Source organism: Symphalangus syndactylus, chromosome 4 (genome assembly GCF_028878055.3).
Source record: "Symphalangus syndactylus isolate Jambi chromosome 4, NHGRI_mSymSyn1-v2.1_pri, whole genome shotgun sequence".
Lineage (NCBI taxonomy): Eukaryota > Metazoa > Chordata > Mammalia > Primates > Hylobatidae > Symphalangus > Symphalangus syndactylus.
This window is the reverse complement of record NC_072426.2, coordinates 78812125-78832700: the sequence shown is the minus strand read 5'-3', so window position 1 is coordinate 78832700 and position 20576 is coordinate 78812125. Positions and strand designations below refer to the sequence as shown.

Sequence of the window (20576 nt, the reverse complement as noted above, 5' to 3'; positions counted from 1 at the left end):
CTCTTACTCCTGGGAGTCTGCTTTTTTTCCCTGGAGAGTCTAGCTCCTTCCCTTTAGAGCATGGGCAGGAGTCTCCAGTTGTCTTGGGACCTGGGAAGGTTTGCACCACTTTCCTCATCTTTCTTCCTCATCTTTCCTCATCTTCTTTTACAAGAACCTCGCTTCCTTATCCCACTCCAACCCCAGTCTGTTCTAAAGATCAGCAATTGGAGATACAAAGCAAAGCAAGGAGTTTGTGAGCCCAGCATTGCCTTCAGGAGGCTACTATACCCTTCCATGGTTATTTTTCTCCCTGGGGAAGCCCCAGGGAGCCCCATCTGCCCTGCCCTTCACATAGCACCCAGGGATTCCAGGCCCAGGGCTGCTGCTTTTTTCTTTTTTCTTTTTTTTTTTTTTTCAGACAGAGTCCCACTCTGTCACCCAAGCCAGAATGCAGTGGCATGATCTCAGCTCATAGCAACATGGGTTCAAGGGATTCTCATGCCTGGGCCTCCCGAGTAGCTGGGACTGTAGGCATGCAGCACCACGCCCAACTAATTTTTGTATTTTTAGTAGAGATGGGGTTTTGCCTGGCCTCAAGCAATCGACCTGCCTAGGCCTCCCAAAATTCTGGGGTTACAGGTGTCAGCCACTGTGCCCAGCCCAGGACTAATAATCTGTCCTTGGGGAATGTAGCCCTTGCATATCTTATCAGCAATAACCACAGGGGCTCTGGTACCCCACCCCTCTCCAACCTTCCTGCTTCTGAGACTTCAATCTACAGCCCAGTTTTTCTGGACACAGGCTCCCATCCCTGAAGCTGAGTCTCCAGCAGGTGATGACTGAAGGATTCCCATTCTGTTGTGGCCAGCACACTGGAATGGACAGAGGGAGGGTAAGGGGCCTTTGCTTCTCTGCCCATGTCCCCTTGGTCAGCAGAGACAACTCCCGCATCCTTTGCGCTGCCGGTCAGTGGTCAGAGAGGTGAGTGAAGTAGGTTAGAGACCCAGTAGGCTCCATGCAGCACTGCCGCAGAGGGTACAGGAAGAGGTCAAAGGTCATAATGAGACTGGGAGCTCAAACCAGATCCCACCATTCCTGTCTTCCATGTGCCTGTGGAAATCAACCAAACCCAGCCTCTGTGGCCAGACTGCTGTTTTCTGTATCACAATCTGTCCTCTGAGCAACAGAAAAAAGGAATAAAACATTTGTTTCCTAGTGAAAAAAAAAAGAACTATGAACAAAAAACAAGTAAACTTCACTCAATGGATTATTTCTAAAGTAAAGAAAAATTTTGGAATCTTTTCTTGAAAATTAAAATTATTACTTCAAGACTACATAAACTAACAACTTTCTCAACTGTGTTAGTTACAGGAGCCAATGAGTTTCTAACTGCAAAGGAAATGAAGAATATCGAGTGCCAAAAAAAAATCACACAATCCTTTAATCACTCAATTCTAATAGTGTAAATGCTGAAGTAAGAGAACAACTTTATGATAATTACTTCAATGAAAATGCAAAGAATATCAGATGCTATTTTGACATCATGATGCAGAATGTTGGCAGGACGACCCACAACTTGGAATCTTTACTTCAGCTTGGACCAAGCATGTCTGTGCCCTTATGCAAACATCAACCACAGTTTGTATTTGTATTATCACCACCAAAAGTAGTTCGGAAGCAAAGGGAAAATATCTTCTGCCTTGTGATTACTTGCATCCATGGCTCTGCTGAAAATAGGTGAGGCATTTAGATCATTGATCATCTCTGTGATCATAGTGAAGCTATTACTTTTGTTGTTGTTGCAGTAGATTTCATCTTGGCTCTTCAAAATTTGATTGCATCTTTGGAATCAGAAAATACTTCTAGCAGTAATACTTTCAGTAATACTTTCAAACGGCCATTTGAGCTGAAAGACTGCTGCTGTTATATAGTGTGGCAGATGTTTACAACTTCCATTGCAATTACTATATCTCAATCTGAATTCTCTTTTTTATTTTTTTGAGACAGTCTCACTCTGTCACCCAGGCTGGAGTACAGTGGCACAATCTCAGCTCACTGCAACCTCCACCTCCCAGGTTCAAGCAATTCTGTTGCCTCAGCCTCCTGAGTAGCTGGAATTACAGGTGCTCGCCACCACACCCAGCTAATTTTTTGTATTTTTAGTAGAGACAAGGTTTCACCATGTTGCCCAGGCTGGTCTCAAACTACTGAGCTCAGGCAATCCACCCATCTAGGCCTCCCAAAGTGCAAGGATTACAAGTGTGGGCCACCACACCTGGCCTTGAAATCTTTTTAATAAAAAAAGATCTGTTTACAATTTGATATAATATTAGTTGAGGAAATCATACATCTTCCATGTTTAGCTGTTATTATGTGCTGGTGTCTTTCTCCATTTTTGCATACCACACAAAAAGCTTCAAAAGGAATCATTCCTCATTTAATAAATCTCCACTTTTCAAACAATTCATCACAAAGTTTATGCTTGAATTTTGGTATTTGGCATTCAAATATACACAAATAAGAATAGATAATAGCAACCACCAAAAAATTAAGCTGAGTGAATTTGATAATCTCTCAGCTGCCTTAGTGTGTCTGTCACTCACAAGTCTGAACTCAGAACTGACATCAAACAGGGGTTGAACCATTGAAAGCATTACAAACCTGCAAACTAATAATCAATTGAAGTGGCTGGGTGTGGTGGCTCAAGCCTGTAATCCCAGCACTTTGTAAGGCCGAGGCTGGTGGATCACAAGGTCAGGAGATCGAGCTCCATACTTGCCAACACGGTGAAACTGTCTCTACTAAAAAAAATACAAAAATTAGCTGGTCGTGGTGGCACGTGCTTGTAATCCCAGCTACTCAAGGGCTGAAGCAGGAGAATTGCATGAACCCTGGAGCTGGAGGTTGCAGTGAGCCAAAAATCACACCACTGTGCTCTAGCCTGGTGACAGAGTGAGACTCCATCTGAAAAAAAAGAAAAAAATCAATTGAAGCAGAGTTGCCATTGAAGTGGCCTGAGATGGCTATCCTATCCTTGGCTGGTATCTGGGAACGTGAATTTTGGGAAGGTTTGGGAACCTTTATTTCAGAAGGGTTCCCCCAACCCTCACTGATCAAATGGCTCCATTGTACCTAAACAATAAGGTTTCTGTGGAACACCTGCTTTTTTTCTGGGAATCTGGAAATTTGATTTGTGCACAATAGACAATGTCTACATGACCAGCCCCTAATAAAAAGCCCAGGCACTGAGTTTCTAAGGAGCTTCTGTGACAACATTTTGCATTTGTTGTCACAGCGTTTTGCTGGAGGAATTCAGCACATCCTTGGAAGCTGGTACCAGATTTACTCTGGACATGGCCCTGTGACCTCTCCCCTTTGCTGACCTTGCTGTAATAAGTTGTAGCCATACTGTGACTATATGCCAAGTCCTGTCAGTCCTCCTAGCAATTTGTTTAACCCAGAAGTGTTCTTGGGAATCCCCAATACAGCTGGCATCAGAAGCAAATTTTTTTTACTTCTCACTCTGTCACCCAGGCTGGAGTGCAGTGGCACAATCATAGCTCACTGCAGCCTTGAACTCCGGCGCACAAGTAATCCTCCTGCCTCAGCTGGGATTACAGGTATGTATCCTGCCGAATAGCTGGGACTACAAGCAGGTGCCACCATCCAGGGCTCTTTTCTTTTTTTTTCTGTAAAGATAGGGTCTTGCTATGTTGCCCAGGTTTATCTTGAGCTGCTGGCCTCAAGTGATCCTCCTGCCTCAGCCTCTCTAAGTGCTGAGATTACAGGTATGACTCATTGAACCTGGCCCAGAAGTGGAATTTGCTAGAACAACCCTGACTCACTAAGATTTGGCTCCATCACTGTTTGGGAAAAGGAAGAATGAAGGGGAACGGTGATAAGCCTTTGATACCTGGGTGTCTATGGAGCCCTCCATGGTTTGAGAGCAGCAGCTGAACTGCCATCTGCTGGTAGAAGACACAGTGACCTATGGGGTTAGAAATGGATCCAACTCTGGCTTCTTTCCACTGTGCTGGATGAAGTGAGGGGGAAAATATGCACCTAGGTGATGCCTTTGTTTTTTGTTCTCTTCTCCAGGTGGGAGGTAAGAAAAACAACAGTGACAAATTATAAAGGTGAGTGTTGGGTGGCCCCAAAATGTTAAAAGTTCTCAGGGCTGGAGTAAAGCTGGAGTGGGAGGGTGGGAGGGTGGGGAGGACGCCAACACTCCATCCAGCCTTTTCTTCATCCCAGCTGCTGCCCTATTGCAAGAGCTGCCTCCTTCTTTGCCACCCCTGTACCCTCCCTCGTCTGCTTTCCAACCTGAATAGTTCCCACAGCAGTAATGCTAACCTAACTGCAAATGCTGGATTTACTGCTATGGGTTTAGTTTGCAATAGAAAAAAAAAAAGTTTAATGGCTTTGTGTTTTGTGGCTATTACATCTAGATGTATTAATATGATAAAATTGATATAAAATGTTAAATGCTTTCAATTTCATTAATTCTAGAGGGAACACACTGATCAGGAAAAGCTGCAGAGGAAAGTAAGTGTGACACAACTTCCTTGCTTTTTGCAGCTAGCGGACAGCTTGGAATTTAAATTCTCAATACTGGAAACAGAACAAGTCTCCAAAATTAACAATTTTTCTATGTTTTTTGCCTATTGGAGCCACTGGAAAAAAGGAGACAATATGAAGAGGGGCAATCTTGAGCTAGAGGTATGCTCTGGAATTTACAAAGCAGTTTTTCATCGCTAATGAGCTCTTGTAAGATCATACAGCTGACCCTCAGAGGCTGATGATTTTCTGGCCCCATGTGTATAGTTTTGAGTTGGTCAGCTTGGACTCTAAGGTGAATAAGGTAAAAAAAGCCCAGCAAAGCCTTGCTTGTCACTCGGCTAAGAACACAGCTGTCTGGCCCTGCAGCACATCAGTCTCCAGTTACTGGAAGAACATATATTAGATGCCAAATTATAAACAAGACCTAAGGCCATACCAGGCAAGGGTTAGGTCAAGCACCTTAAACTTAAAGATTAACTATGGTCTAACTGCCACAAGGTTTTTCTTTTTTTTCTAGCAGCTAAATAAGCACTGGCCTTGAGATAAGCAAAATGAAAACAACTGTAGCTCTTCAGCAGACACTAATTGGCTCCCAACCCCTGTCCCAAGCACCATAACTACAGCTTTGATTAGACAAGAGACTGATTTCAGTAACTTTCTCCTGATAAGAAGACCACCCACCATAAACTGGTTCTGGCTGGGTTTACAGAGGTTGCACGCTTGAGTGCCTTTGTGTCCTGAAAAGACCTTTTGACTGATAGGGCCTAATTATAATACATTCAAATGTTAGGTCTCCACCCCAGAGTGAACACAGGTCATATGTTACGTGCATATTGGTTCAATACATGTGCATCAGGACCACCTTCATGCATATTCATAGCTCCTCCTCTAACCAGTTGAAGATGTATGTTTAGCTAACTTGTCCAGCATAATGCTCCTACCCCAACCTATCTTCCTTCAAAGTGCCTGTTCCTGGTCTCTGGTCTTAGCCAGAGGCATTCTTCTCAGCCTGTTGCAGGCTGTAAACCCTTATAAGAAATAAAGCCTCCTCTCCATTCCAAATAGTTAAATCTTGTGATTTTTTTTTTAGATGGAGTTTCGCTCTTGTCGCCCAGGCTGGAATGCAGTGGTGCAATCTTGGGTCACTGCAACCTCTGCCTCCCAGTTTCAAGCTATTCTCTTGCCTCAGCCTCCTGAGTAGCTGGGACTACAGGCACCTGCCACCATGCCCAGCTAATTTTTGTATTTTTAGTAGAGGTGGGGTTTCACCATATTGGCCAGGTTGGTCTCGAAATCCTGACCTCAGGTAATCCACCTGCCTCGGCCTCCCAAAGTGCTGGGATTACAGGCGTGAGCCACCGCGCCAAGCCTAAATCTTGTGATTTTTAAATTTAACAGTCAATTAAATGGTTTCTTGATAGAGCAACATTTAAGGCAGACATTAGTTTTTATTGCCCCATAATGCAATGTTATGTTTGCATTTACTTGTCAATCAACTCACAGGGACTGAGGCAGAAGTAAAACCCACAATTACCTTACTCCTGGCCTATGTGATAAAGTAACATATCTTTTATCAACGTATTTGAGAGGCATCTCTGCTACTGAGAACTTTTTTTTTTCTACCTTTTATTTTAGGTTCGGGGGATACGTGCAGGTTTGTTATGTAGGTAAACTCGTATCATAGGGGTTTGTTGTACAGATTATTTCATCACCCAGGTACTAGGCCTAGTACCCAATAGATATTTTTTCTGATCCTCTCCCTCCTCCCACCCCACCCTCGTAGGCCCAGTGTCTGCTGTTCCCCTTTGTGTCCATGAGTTCTCATTATTTAGCTCCCACTTATAAGTGAGACTGGGCAATTGCTGACCTGCATCTCTCTTGGGTGGATCTCCCAGGATATAAGCAAAAGACCCTTGGCCACAACCACTACCAAGGTCCCTTTCTCTGCTTCCTCCAAGTTGAGAAGGAAACGTAAGCCCTAAGATCAACCCAGAGCTGTGGTGGGAAGCCCAGAAGAGATAAAACCTGAGTAGTTTTAAACTAGAATATGCATGTGGCTTTTTAAAGATGTTTGCAATTTTTTTTGCTCTTCTCCCCTTGAGATTTGGGGGTCTATACCCACCCTTACCAGACTGGACACTAGTGCTCACTTGTCACTGACACATTACATGAAAGTGATGCTGTGTAACTTCCAAAGTTATGTTTAAAAAGGCCATGAGCATCTGCCTTGTTCACTCAGGTCACTCACCTATGGTGCCCTTGATCACCAAGTCAAAGCTCTGAATGTCCTGAGACTGCTCTGCTACCTGGAAGGCCAGGGTACCTGAGAGATCTCCTATAGGTCCTGCAGCCAAGCCCCATGTCCTCTGCAGACATGTGAGTGAAGTCACCTCCAGATGATGCCATCCCTTTGCTGTGGATTCAACTCCAGCCAATGAGTCTTCTCTGCAGTCCCCAAACACCAATAAGCAGCAATAAGCCATCTTTTCTGTGTCTTTCTAGCCTTGTGAACCATGAACAAAATAAAGTGGTTGTTTTACACATTATTTTGGTGGTGATGGTTCTTTCTTAAAAAAAATTCACAGTAAAAGCACCAAGAATAACACACTTGTAGGACATTCATAAGGTACAAAATAACATACACTGAAATCTAGGTTTCCTTCTTTCCCTCTTCCGCAGCCTATCAGGTTCTGCCTCTGGAAGTAACAATGGTTAAGTTTCTGCACCTTTCCAGATTTATTAATTAAACAATCATATAGCACTGACACTGTGAGGAAGCTTTTTAAGGGCTTTGCTTATATTTACTCATTTACTCTTCCTTCACTGTGGACACTCAGGTGGCAGCAGGAAGGAAAGTACTTTGCTCAACCAAATGAAAGTTTGATCTGCTCTTTGAATGCTGTTCCTTCAATCAGATGTTCTATTTTCTTGATATATTCCCAAATCTTTTTTACTTTCTCCCCTAATTGAGCATTCAGAGATGTAACACTGTTTTCTAGTTTTTCTTACGTTTCACCACCAAATCTTAAATTTCATGAGACAGGCAGTGATGAAATTCCTGAGTCACTGGACATGTATATGTATATTTGTGATGGTGACACACACACACACACACAATTTTTCTATCTAGCTATTAACCATTAAAATGCTATACTCAAGAGTGAGGAAATATTACACATTTCTTCCCAAACTCTGTCAACTACCCCCTCAATTAAATAATCCCTGAAAAAATGGCAACAACCATATTAATGCAGTTTTTATCTTATCAATGACCCATTTGATAAAATAGTTCTAGAAACTTGTAATGAAGCAGCAGTGATGGAAATTTGTACTGAAACATTTCATATCTAAAATGGTATCTACTTTGTTTTAGACACGATAACTCTCTCATGTTTATTTTAGAATTTTCCGTTGTTGTGTTTTTAAAGCGCTTGTCAATTCCCTTCCCTTTCCTAACTCTCATGAGCAGATTATAAGAATGTGTGTGATCAGGCTGACTGATGTGCCACGACACATATTTAATCCTGGAATTTAGGGTTATCAGAAGTTTCCATCTAGGGTACATGTGCACAACATGCAGATTTGTTACATATGTATACATGTGCCATGTTGGTGTGCTGCACCCATTAACCCGTCATTTACATTAGGTATATCTGCTAATGCTATCCCTCCCCCCTCCCCCCACCCCATAACAGGCTCTGGTGCATGATGTTCCCCTTCCTGTGTCCAGGTGTTCTCATTGTTCAGTTCCCACCTATGAGTGAGAACATGCGGTGTTTGGTTTTTTGTCCTTGCGATAGTTTGCTGAGAATGATGGTTTCCAGCTTCATCCATGTCTCCCTACAAAGGACATGTACTCATCATTTTTTATGGCTGGATAGTATTCCATGGTGTATATGTGCCACATTTTCTTAATCCAGTCTATCATTGTTGGACATTTGGGTTGGTTCCAAGTCTTTGCTATTGTGAGTAGTGCCACAATAAACATACGTGTGCATGTGTCATTTTTTCTGCTTATTATTACAGTTATCTGGAGACATCAGTAAATAGGCTGCATTATAAATAATCTTTCCCATGTATCTTAGCTTGTTTTGTGTTGCTATAACAGACTATCGCAGACTGGTTAATTAATAAAGAATTTATTTCTCACAAAAAAAGAAGTCTCCATTTAAAAAAGTATTAATTATATGTTTTCATACAACTGACTGGTGAATATATAGTGCTTCATTTTTCTTACTGTTTCAGTGAATAGCCAGCCTTTTGTGTATACATTAATAGAGGATCTCTCAATAAATTCAGAGATTCAGAAATAAGTACATAAACTTGGTTGGATAGAGAGAAAAAGTAGGTACTATATATAAGTGATAAAAGAAGGTTTTATGTAATTACTTTTTAAAACTAAATTTATAATAATGCTTTTTAAACTAAATCTGGAACAAATTTTAAATTATTTAATATAGAAATGTCCAGTGATTCAGGAACAGTAGAAATGGGGGGGAGGGCATTTCAACTCAAGCATGGAACTCCTTTTATTCTCAACGTGTTAGCTTTTTCCCTCTTTACTCTGAAATGTTCACTATCAAATATATTTGAAAGACAGGTCTTTTTTCCTCATTTAACATTTATTTCATACACAGAGAATAATACTGTGGGTCTGGGATTCAGTTTTTGAAATGCAACATATCCTCTAAGTGACCCTTTTACCCATGTCAAAATAGCAGCAGTTGGACCCCATAATGTGGCATGTATTCATTTGAAAATTCTATGGCGACCTATCACTGTGATCATGTGATGAGGCATATCTTGCCTTCCATTCTATCACTCTATGAGCTTCGAAGTTCAAGTTTGACAGCATTTGTCAATTTCGGAACGTCATACAAAGAATGCTCAAATATGCGGAATTTTGTGTACTGTTGCTGAGGCATGTTCACTTTTTCATCTTCTGATTGTGGTTTCTTCAAATAAGCCAGTTCACTTGTACTCAAAATGTCTTCCTCATTTTTTTGTTTCCCCCACTCTAATTCATCTATGGATTTATGAACATGTTTTATAGTATTATTACTGATTTGTACTTTTGATTCTTCCACCAAGCTTTTTGTCTTAAATATTTTCCTATTTTCAGAAAAATGTACTGTTTCCACACACCACTTTTGTACACAGTCTTTCATAGAATAGATACAGAAAAAACACAACTACACTGCCTTCATCAGACGAGGAGAATCTTGATACCAAATACAGTATGAGATATTCAATGAAAGGGAAATTATAGACCAAATTCTTCTGAGTATAAATGTCAAAATCTGAAACCAAACATTAAAGTGGCCTAAATCTGGAGATTTTTAGGAAAAAAACTGAAATTTCATGGTGGGAAACATAATTTTGCCTAGTTTAGAAGTTTTGAGAGATTGTTTTAAAGAAAAATTTAAAAGATAAATAACATTAAATGGATATAAAAGGTTATAAAATAAAATATTATCAAAGCTTATAAAAATGTTTATGAAATTCTTTTGCAGTCAAGATTGGGATTAGATTTGTTTATAAGGTCTTATTAAAATTAGCCATAATATTAAAATACATTAATACCCAAATAAAATTTTTTTTAAAATTAAGCTTAGGATTTGTTCTCCATCGAACTTAACAAAGAGTATGTATTCCCATGTGCCAGAGTGCCAGCTCACCACATACTATTACGTTGGGTTTGCATATTTGATGATGTGTCGCTACCAGGATGGCATCTGGGTCTTTGCCAACATCCTCCTCTACATCCAGAGGACCAAGAACATGTTCCAGAGGACCACATACAAGTATGAGATGATTAACAAGCAGAATAAGCACATGCATGCGCTGCTGGCCATTACCCTCATGATGCACCCCATGAGTATCGATGAGAGCATTCACCTCCAGCTGCAGGAGAAATACGGGGACAAGATGCTGCACATGCAGAAAGGTGTCCCACAAGTCTATGAAGAACTTTTCAGTTACTTCTGCCCCAAATTCCTGTCGCCTGTAGTGCCCAACTATGATAATGTGCACCCCAACTACCATAAAGAGCCCTTCCTGCAGCAGCTGAAGGTGTTTTCTGATGAAGTACAACAGCAGGCCCAGCTTTCAACCATCTGCAGCTTCCTCAAGCTCTACACCACGCCTGTGGCCAAGCTGGCTGGCTTCCTGGACCTCACAGAGCAGGAGTTCAGGATCCAGTTTCCTGTCTTCAAACACAAGATGAAGAACCAGGTGTGGACCAGCGGCATCACAACCCTGGATGATGAATTTCAGTCAGCCTCAGAGGTTGACTTCTACATTGATAAGGACATGATCCACATCACGGACACCAAGGTCGCCAGGTGCTATGGGAATTTCTTTACCTGTCAGATCCACAAATTCGAGGAGCTTAATCGAACCCTGAAGAAGATGGGACACAGACCCTGACGACATTCACACACATTATTCAGGAACCTGTTTTGATATATTATAGGCTACCGTGAAACCTTTACCTAGATCAGCCATCAGCCTGTCAACTCAGTTAACAAGTTAAGGACCAAAGTGTTTCAAGGGGATCTCAGTAAAGGATCTTTGGAGCCAGAAAAAAAAAAAAAAAAAAATTGTTCTCAATGAGATTACACGTGGTAATAATTTTTAATTCTCAAATCTATTTCTTTTTAAAACTTCTGAGATTTATATCAGAAATTCAACCTTTACTATTGTTTTACACATTATTTACAGATCACACATCATTGCCCTCTGTTTCTTTTCCCCTTCAAAAGGTGTATATTTTTACTTCACTAGAATGGTAATTTTGTCCTTCAACTTTTCCATCAGCTCTTTTAACTTTTCCCTCATATTCTATTTCTGCTGTTATAATACTAAAATACTGATCTCAAAGGTTAAAAAAAATTTTCACAGATGTAACATGATTTTATACTCTTAACTTTTTGATATGTCTGAATTGTTGCAAATAATCAGGAAACTTCCCATTCTATTATTAGGTTGGTGCACAAGTAATTGTGGTTTTTGCCATTACTTTCAATGGCAAAAACTGCAATTACTGCACCAACCTAATACTAGGAGCCATATATCCACCTGCTTAAAGTGCTAGTTTTCATGTTTACATTCCTCTATAATACAATGTTCACTCATGACCTTGAATACATTGTGCCTGTGTCTAATTAAATTCAAGTATCCATTTCATCAGGTTTGACTTCCAAGTTATTTAAATAGACTTTATTTAGGCACTCCCCATTCTCAAATTATGCCTTACTCCAGGTTGCTCAGATAGTTGCCCAGATTAAGTTAGTGAGACAGTTGGGATCACAGATTTAATTCATTAAACCACTAAAGCATCAGCCCAGATAGGCATATTTTCAGTTAATTTCAATTAGCTGCTCATGAAGGGTTGGCCAGTTGAATGGAAGTTGGTTCTTGGCACAGCCATCAAGTGGCAATTGGTTTAAAATGTCCTGAGTTCTGAGCCAGATTGGGGGCTGATATAGTTTGGATATGTGTCCCTGCCCAAATCTTATGGTGAATTGTAATCCTCAGTATTGGAGACGACTGAGTGAGAGGTGACTGGGTCATGGGAGTGTATACCTCATAAATGGTTTAGCATCATCCCCTTGCTGCTCTTGCAATAGTGCGATCTGTTTTAAAAGTGTGTGACACCTCCTCCTACCTTGCTCCTGCTCTGGCCATGTGATGTGCATGCTCCCACTTAGCCTTCTGTTATGATTCTAAGTTTCCTGAGGCCTCCCCAGAAACCATGCAGATGTCAGTATCATGCTTCCTGTAAAGCTTTCAGAACCCTGAGCCAATTAAACCTCTTTTCTGTATAAATCACCCAGTCTCAGGAATTTGGTTTTTGGTTGTTGTTGTTGTTTGTTTGTTTGTTTGTTTTTGGGGGGTTTTTTTGTTTTGTTTTGAGACAGAGTCTCGCTCTGTCGCCCAGGCTGGAGTGCAGTGGCGTGATCTCGGCTCACTGCAACCTCCTCCTCTGGGGTTCAAGCAATTCTCCTCCCTCAGCCTCCTGAGTAGCTGGGATTACAGGCGCATGCCACCACGCCCGGCTAATTTGTATATTTTTAGTAGAGACAGGGTTCCACCATGTTGGTCAGGCTGGTCTCAAACTTTTGACCTTGTGATCTGCCCACCTCCCGAATTGCTGGGATTACAGGCATGAGCCACCGCACCTGGCCAGGAACTTCTTTATAGCAATGTGAGAATGGCCCAATACAGAAAATTGGTACCAAGGAGTGGGGCATTACTATAAAGGTACCTGAAAATGTGGAAACAGCTTTGGAACTGGGTAATGGACAGAGGTTGAAAGAGTTTGGAGAACTTGGAAGAAGACAGGAAGATGAGGGAAAGTTTAGAACTTCTTAGAAACTGGTTAAATGATTGTGACCAAAATGCTGATAGTGATATGGAAAGTGAAGTCCAGGCTGATGAAGTCTCAGATGGAAATGAGGACTTATTGGAAACTAGAACAAAAGTCACACATGTTATGCCTTAGCAAAGAGCTTGGCTGGATTTCATCCATGTCCTAGGGATCTATGGAAGTCTGAAATTGAGAGTGATATTGTAGACTATCTGGCAAAAAAAAAAAAAAAAAATTCTAAGCAGCAAAGTGTTCAAGTGGCATGGGCCAGGTATGGTGGCTCACACCAGTAATCCTAGCAAGTATTTCTTTATGTCAATGCAAGGATGGACTAATACGGGGCCAAGCAGACCATGGTCCCTAAGGATGTTCAACTGATTATAAGCTGGTTTATACTGCAAGGTGAGGTCAGGGATTAAAACCTAGAGGTTGAAGGATTCTTTTTTTTATTATTGTTTCAGCTCTTCTTTTGACCTAGCCACATCTTCCAGGGCATTAGCCTTTCTGAAGAAACTTTGGGGTAGGAGCAGTTGAGAAAGCAAGTGAAAATAGCTATTTGTTCAGGGTTCAGGGTATTATTTCAAGGTCTCAGGTCTTCAGAGACCTCAGTCCACAGAAAACCAATTAGTTTCTTGTGCCAGATCCATCACTCATCAGTGCTGTGGTTCTGGGCAGACCACTTCAAATCTCTCCATTTCACTTCCCTGAACTGTCAAATATGGATTGTAGTCCCTGCTCTGCCCATTCCTCCAGGCTGGTGTAAGCATCAGCAGAAATAACAGATATTCTCCATGAGCTGTAAAGCATCATACCCATGGAAAGAAAGAAGAAAATTCCATCCTCCACTCCCCTGGAGCCACTCACGTTTCTTCTCTGTATTCAACCACTACCAAGGTTCTGGCGTATTCTTCTAGACATATAATGATCGAACACTTTAGGGCACTTATGAATCACCAGTCTTCTAAAAGCTTTACCTCCATTTCACCATTTTTAGCCTTATAACATAACATAGGCCATATTAACATTTCAATACCTCAGAACAGGGAACTGAGGCACAGAGAGGTCTCTATAACTTTCTCAGGTTTGTGCATCTTCTAACTAGGACTTGAACCCATACCTTTATGTACCAGGCCCAGTGCTCTTGGTCACTCCAATAGTTCTGTATTGTTTCATCTCAATACAGGTATTTGCCTACACAGTCAGTCTGCTGGTTATGAGTGCAGCCCGCACTGCAGGTTCTTGTTAAAATCCAACTAAGATTCAGGGGGTTTCACTATGCAGATGGTGAACAATGGGTCAAACATTTAAGCTGTAAATAAATGATTACTCATTTATCTGTGGCCTCTGGCAGGAAGATGTCAAAAGCTGTCTTTTTCATAGTACATTTCCCAACATCTTGCCTCCAGGATATGAGAGTAGATCTTGAGGGATCAAGAGAATCTACTGTCCACACCAAGCTGAGGAAGAGAATAATCTGCCACTGGCCTCATAACTAGGTGCACCCTGGAAAGCAGTCAACTGAAAGTACTGTGGAAATTAAATTGTTAAGTTCATTCAAGGATAACAATTCTAGATTATTCAGCGTCCCATATTTCAGACAACTCTAAAATTGCTATGCTATATTCTTTATTTCACGTGTGCTAATTTAAGTTTATTAAGTCAATCACTAGTGCTACAACTACAGAAGATATATTTACAACTTCAAAATTGTTTCAGTTTTAATACCATAGAATATCTCAGTGTAGTATTTAGATATTTAGCTGCTTGTTAAACATTAACTAAAATGAAACACTTCCTGAAAAATGCTGCCATATTTTTTAAATTAATGGACATTATGTGAAACTGTTCTGAATTAACATAAAAACTGAAGAAGTAGTACAGAAAGTTCTCATATACCCTTCCCCCACCTCAGCATCCTTTTGGTAATCACATCTTACATGACTGTGGTAAATGTTACAATGACTGAACCAATATTGTTTGATACATTCTTATTAATTAAAGTCTAGAGTTTGGCACAGAATGTAGAGATGGACAATCTTGATGTCCAGTTTTTTCATAATTGTATGTATCCAGTGATTAATTTCCCATTTGGTAAGAGGGCAAGTTTTAACTTCATCAATATTTGTATCGTATGTTAGTGTATGTGACATTACTTCTCCATTAGATGCTGGCTTCATTTCTTGTTTTACCTGAAATTAGACCAGCAAGGGGCCTGCAAACATTCACAGACTACTCAGGGTTGCCATGGTTATGCTGGCCCTACAGGAGCTTGACAAACTGTAGGTGGTCTTCTTATCAGGAAAAGTTACTGAAATCAGTCTCTTCTCCAATCAAAGCTGCAGTTACGGCTTGTGGAACCGGGGTTGGAAGTTAGTCAGTATCTGGTGTTGAGCTACAATTATTTTAATATTGCTTATCTTGAGGTCAGTGCTTGTTTAGCTGCTAGAGAAAAATTAACTTGTGGCAGTTATAACACAGTTTATTCTTTAAGTTTAGGGTGCATGACTTAACCCTTGCCTGTTGTGGCCTTGAGTCCTGTTTATAATTTGGTATCTCACTGCCGCAAAGAGTCCATTATTTCTTTTTTTTTTGAGATGGAGTCTCGCTCTGTCACCCAGGCTGGAGTGCAGTGGCACAATCTCGGCTCACTGTAAGCTCTTCCTCCTGGGTTCACGCCATTCTCCTGCCTCAGCCTCCAAAGTAGCTGGGACTGCTGGCGCCTGCCACCGTGCCCAGCTAATTTTTTGTATTTTAGTAGAGGCAGGGTTTCACCGTGTTAGCCAGGATGGTCTCGATCTCCTGACTTCGTGATCTGCCCGCCTCGGCCTCCCAAAGTGCTGGGATTACAGGCGTGAGCCACCATGCCTGGCTATGTCAGTGTTCTTATCTCTATTTTCACACTAATGCTGGGCAGTTCTGTCTAAACCATAAACATGAAGGGATATAATGAGATGTGTCTGAACCTCCTCCCATCTCATCATGGCCAGAAACTCAGTTTTAAGGTTTTCCTGGGGTCTCTTTGCCTAGCCTGTTCAGTCAGTGGGGGGTTATAATTTTATTTTTAGTTTACAACTCCCACAAAGGCAAAGGCTGCTGATAAACATCTGCACTTGTGTTTCAAAGCAACACACACATTTGTTTTTCTTTTGAGATGGAGTCAAAAGACGGGGCACACAGAAAAGTCATGCAACATGGTGGTCGTACCACTACCTACAGCCTCTCCTCCTCATTAAAGTGGCCTGTGGAGGGCTTAGCCCAGCAGGCTTAGAGCTTCTGCAGAATGGGTATCTGCTCCCTGGGAAGATGTTCTCAGGACATTCTTCATTTGCCTGCAGGGATTTTGGGGGTTGTTTTCAAAGTGCAAGGGTCCCAGCTAAGAGCAGCCTCATCAGCACTCTCCTCAGATGTGTTGGTCTCCTTGATGGGCCAAAAGAAAGTGAGAAGCCACTGAGAACACATATACTTATTTGCCTTCCCTTTTTTATGTTACCCACTGCACCATCACATTTCCTCTTCCTCTTTCTCTCCATCCTTCATATCCCCCTTATCTTCTCCGAGATGGAGGACAAGAAGTCAGCAAGTTTGTGCCTCAGTGAGTTATTTCAAGGTACATACCACTCTCCCCTGAGGCTGATGACATCTGCAATCATATTTTAAAAGCACTGTGAGGATTATATTATGCTGTGCAATTCACACAGGTCTGTTTTTTCTCTTGATGACTTTAGAAACCCAGAAGGGGTACAGTGGTTAAGTCAAAAATCAAAGTTCCCCAAAACTAGCACAGAGGATACCTGTGGAAAAGATAAGACATTTTCCTGCCACATTTATCTTTCAAGTTGATTTAGATTAGCTGTGGCAGAGTCCTTAATTTAAAGGGGAAAACTAGTGCCTCTACATTACAGTTTATAATGGAAACTGTCAGTTGGTAAGAGATGCCCACCTAATACCACCTCAACCAAGGGTATTTTATGTCTCCCATAATGGACATTGTCCGATTTTTATCTCTAAATTTGATTGGAAAAGAAATAAACCAGGAAAGCAAAATTTCTGTATAAGAAAGAAGCATGGTCTTACATTGACAAGGTCTTCTTTACTTGGAGATGACTTGTCCAAAAGTTTCTCCAAAAGCTGGGAAGACACAGAGTGACTGTCAGTGCCCTGGAGGTCGATGATTATGTATCACTCAAGGAGCTGTGCTTAATGTGGTGCATGGAGGTGGTGGGTTCACATGCACGCACTGAGTTGATGCAGGGCCATCCTGCTGGGTGGAGGAAGGATGGCAAATAGGAGGAGCAGGAAAGAAATAAGAAACCACCAGGAGCCAGGAAGAAGGACAGGTTTCCCCTAGAAGCATCAGAGGGAACCTGGCCCTGCCTATGGATTTTGCACTACTAGCTCCAAGAACTGAGACATTTCTGCTGTTTTAACCTGCCCAGTTTGTGGTCCATGTGATTTCAGGCCTAGGAAGCTGATACACCAAGACAAATCAATATACCTATATTTTGAATTTGCTTTCATTTCTTTCATGTATACCCCTAATATTTCCACAATTGTGATTATTTTTCTGTTTATCTTTCTATATTTTATATACCACTAGTGTCATTTTAGGTTAATTTAAATAATTTCCCTGGTCGTGAAGATACACCAAATATATATATATATATTTTAGATGGAGCCTCACTGTGCAGCCCAAGCTGGAGTGCAGTGGCGCAATCTCGGCTCACTGCAACATCTGCCTCCAGGGCTCAAGCGATTCTCGTGCTTCAGTCTCCCCAGTAGCTGGGACTACAGGCACACGCCACCATGCCTGGCTAATTTTTTTTTTTTTTTTTTTTTTGAGACGAAGTCTTGCTCTTGTCCCCCAGGCTGGAGTGCAATGGCGTGATCTCAGCTTATGCAACCTCCGCCTCCGGGTTCAAGCAATTCTCCTGCCTCAGCCTTCTGAGTAGCTGGGATTACAGGCACCTGCCACCATGCCCAGCTGATTTTTGTATTTTTAGTAGAGACAGAGTTTCACCATGTTGGCCAGCCTGGTCTCGAACTCCTGACCTCAAGTGATCTGTCTGCCTCAGTCCCCCAATAATTTTTCATATTTTAGTAGAGACAGGGTTTCACCATGTTTCCCAGGGTGGTCTCGAACTTCTGAGCTCAGGCAATCTGCCTGCCTCAGCCTCCCAAAGTGCTGGGATTACAGGTGTGAGCCACTGGGCCTGGCCACAATATTATTTTTATCATAGGTACTAATACATATTGATTTTTAGCTAATTCTAACTGCTTATTAATAGCAATAAAAATGTGCAGATAATCTTGTTATTGAAGCTCTATGGATCTGTGAGCTCAGGGGAGATGCCTCCATGTGCAGTGGGAAGCCTCAAGTGCAGCATGCCTGGCATCTCCTGCTCAACACAGAGTGCAGGCAGGGAGCTTGCTGGGCATGTTTGCAGGAAGGAGACTAGACTGAGGCATGAGAAACAATCTGTCACCCACACCCACCAGTGCATTCACGCCTGAGTCAGACCAGAGCTTTTCAGATGTTACTGTGCGCACACATCATCTGAGATCATATAAAGTGTGAATTCTGATTCCGTGGGTCTAGAATAGGACCTGACTTTGCATTTCTAAAGGGTCCCTTCCCCCAAATTTTCCCATACATATTTTAATATCCTCAAATTCATAAGAATGGTGGAAAACAAGAAGGAAAGCCATGAGCAGACAGAAACCAAAGAGTAATCTCTTGCAGAGAGAACTAAAGACTTTTGACTTAAACATTTCCCAGTCCAGGGCCGGGCACCGTGGCTCACGCCTATAATACCAGCACTCTGGGAGGCCAAGGCAGCTGGATCACCTGAGGTCAGGAGTTCGAGACCAGACTGACCAACAAGGTGAAACCCCGTGTCTACTAAAACTACAAAAATTAGCCAGCTGTGGTGGCAGGCACCTGTAGTCCCAGCTACTCAGGAGGCTGAGACAGGAGAATTGCTTGAACCAGGGAGATGGAGGTTGCAGTGAGCGGAGATCATGCCATTGCAATCTAGCCTGGGCGACAGAGCAAGACTCCATCTCAAAATAAATAAATAAATTTAATTTAATTTAAAAATTCCCAGTCCAGATAGGAAGATGGCTAGAGAGGACAGCTGAGATGCTGACAGAGGTGCCACTTTAAGAAACAAACCAGAAATGAAAGTAAACACACCCCAAACCTCAACCTGCCCTCTGACTCCTGTTCAATCTCCCCACTGGTGCCTCCTCCAGTCTTTGATAAAGTGTGGAACATCCTCACCCTCTCCCATTCCTCATCTCTGATTCACAATTACCTGTCTTGATTCTCCAGTCTTTCTTTCCTACCATCTCCTTCTCCCCTGTGACCTCCTCACTTAGTCAGCAAGTTCTCTATGTCCAAAAAGCCATGGGAAGTTTTTCAGATCTTGGAAGTTGTCACTCGCATCCCCTTCCTTTAGTGAATCTCTCTAACCCCTCACTTCAGAAAAAGCCCCAAGTCTTCTGATTTTCCAGTACTTTCTCCTTCTACTCCCGGGGTTCTCCTCACTTGACAGAGAATTCAGTGGATCTATCAATCAGGTGAATTTGTCCTCCCCAGCACTCACCAGACTGCTCACTATGTGCTGATCTCCTGAGCAATCAAGAGGGGAGACAGAAACCTGGCTTCGTGAGTACCCTGGCAAGTGGATTCAGGGCTGAATCACCCCTGCTTGTAGATAATGTATGCTTATTTCAGCTGCAATTTGTATATGAGATAACCCTTCCCTTAAGAACTCCTTATAAAGTGAGAATTGTGCAACCTGTTCCCACGGAGGAGGCCTACATAGAAAACTAAAGACTGAGACATCAGGCGGCTGTCCTGAGGAAGAACCTCACTCTGTCATTGGGCAGTGAGTGGGCAGGGGTCCTGGCCTAGGTGGAAGCAGGAGCCTCTGTGAAAACCACCCCACTTTTGCCATGTTGGCCAGGCTGGTCTCGAACTCCTGGCCTTAAGTGATTCATCCACCTTGGCCTCCCAAAGTGCTGGGGTTACAGGAGTGAGCCACTGTGCCTGGCCTCTACTAAGTGTTTTCATGTGGGCTTTACACACTGGAAAGTTTAATGCCTGATCCCGTTTTGGAATATTTTGAGTGGAATAATGGATATAAAACTCAAACCGGCTGGGTGCGGTGGCTCATGCCTGTAATCCTAGCACTTTGGGAGGTCAAGGCGGGTAGATCATGAGGTCAGGAATTCAAGACTGGCCTGGCCAAGATGGTGAGACCACGTCTCTACTAAAAATACAAAAATTAGCCAGGTATGGTAGCGGGCACCTGTGGCAAAGAATTGCTTGAACCCCGGGGGCAGAGGGTGCAGTGAGCTGAGATCGTGCCACTGCACTCCAGCCTAGGTGACAGAGCAAGACTCTGTCTCAATAACTAAATAAATAATAAAATAAAACCCTTCTGTTTCTCCAGTTAAGAAAGAAATAGCTGGAAAGATCACAATCACACCAGGAGAAGTGTATCCAGACTGTCAATAACTAAGTAAAAAGGACTGTGTTGAAGAAAAGCCTACAGTCAGGGTTTTATATCAAATGCTATAATCCTGAGTAAGCCCTGGGATACAGGGTTCTGAGTTTCAGGCAGGCCAGATGAAGATGTATTTCCTTCTCTTTATGCAC

The 20576-nt window shown here is 42.1% G+C and overlaps 1 protein-coding gene and 1 long non-coding RNA gene across 2 annotated transcripts; both read left to right on the top strand.

Annotated features, from left to right (window-relative positions):
• The first annotated feature begins 1566 nt into the window (after positions 1-1566).
• LOC134736370 (uncharacterized) lies at positions 1567-4689 on the top strand. The gene is made up of 3 exons (XR_010120346.1): positions 1567-1719; positions 4081-4118; positions 4492-4689. It is a non-coding gene; the product is annotated as an uncharacterized lncRNA (long non-coding RNA).
• Positions 4690-10188: 5499 nt separating this feature from the next.
• LOC129480832 (eukaryotic translation initiation factor 3 subunit L-like) lies at positions 10189-11013 on the top strand. The gene has a single exon (XM_055275210.2). It carries the CDS (start codon positions 10189-10191, stop codon positions 10969-10971), a length of 783 nt encoding a protein of 260 aa, XP_055131185.1. The 3' UTR covers positions 10972-11013.
• Positions 11014-20576: the final 9563 nt, after the last annotated feature.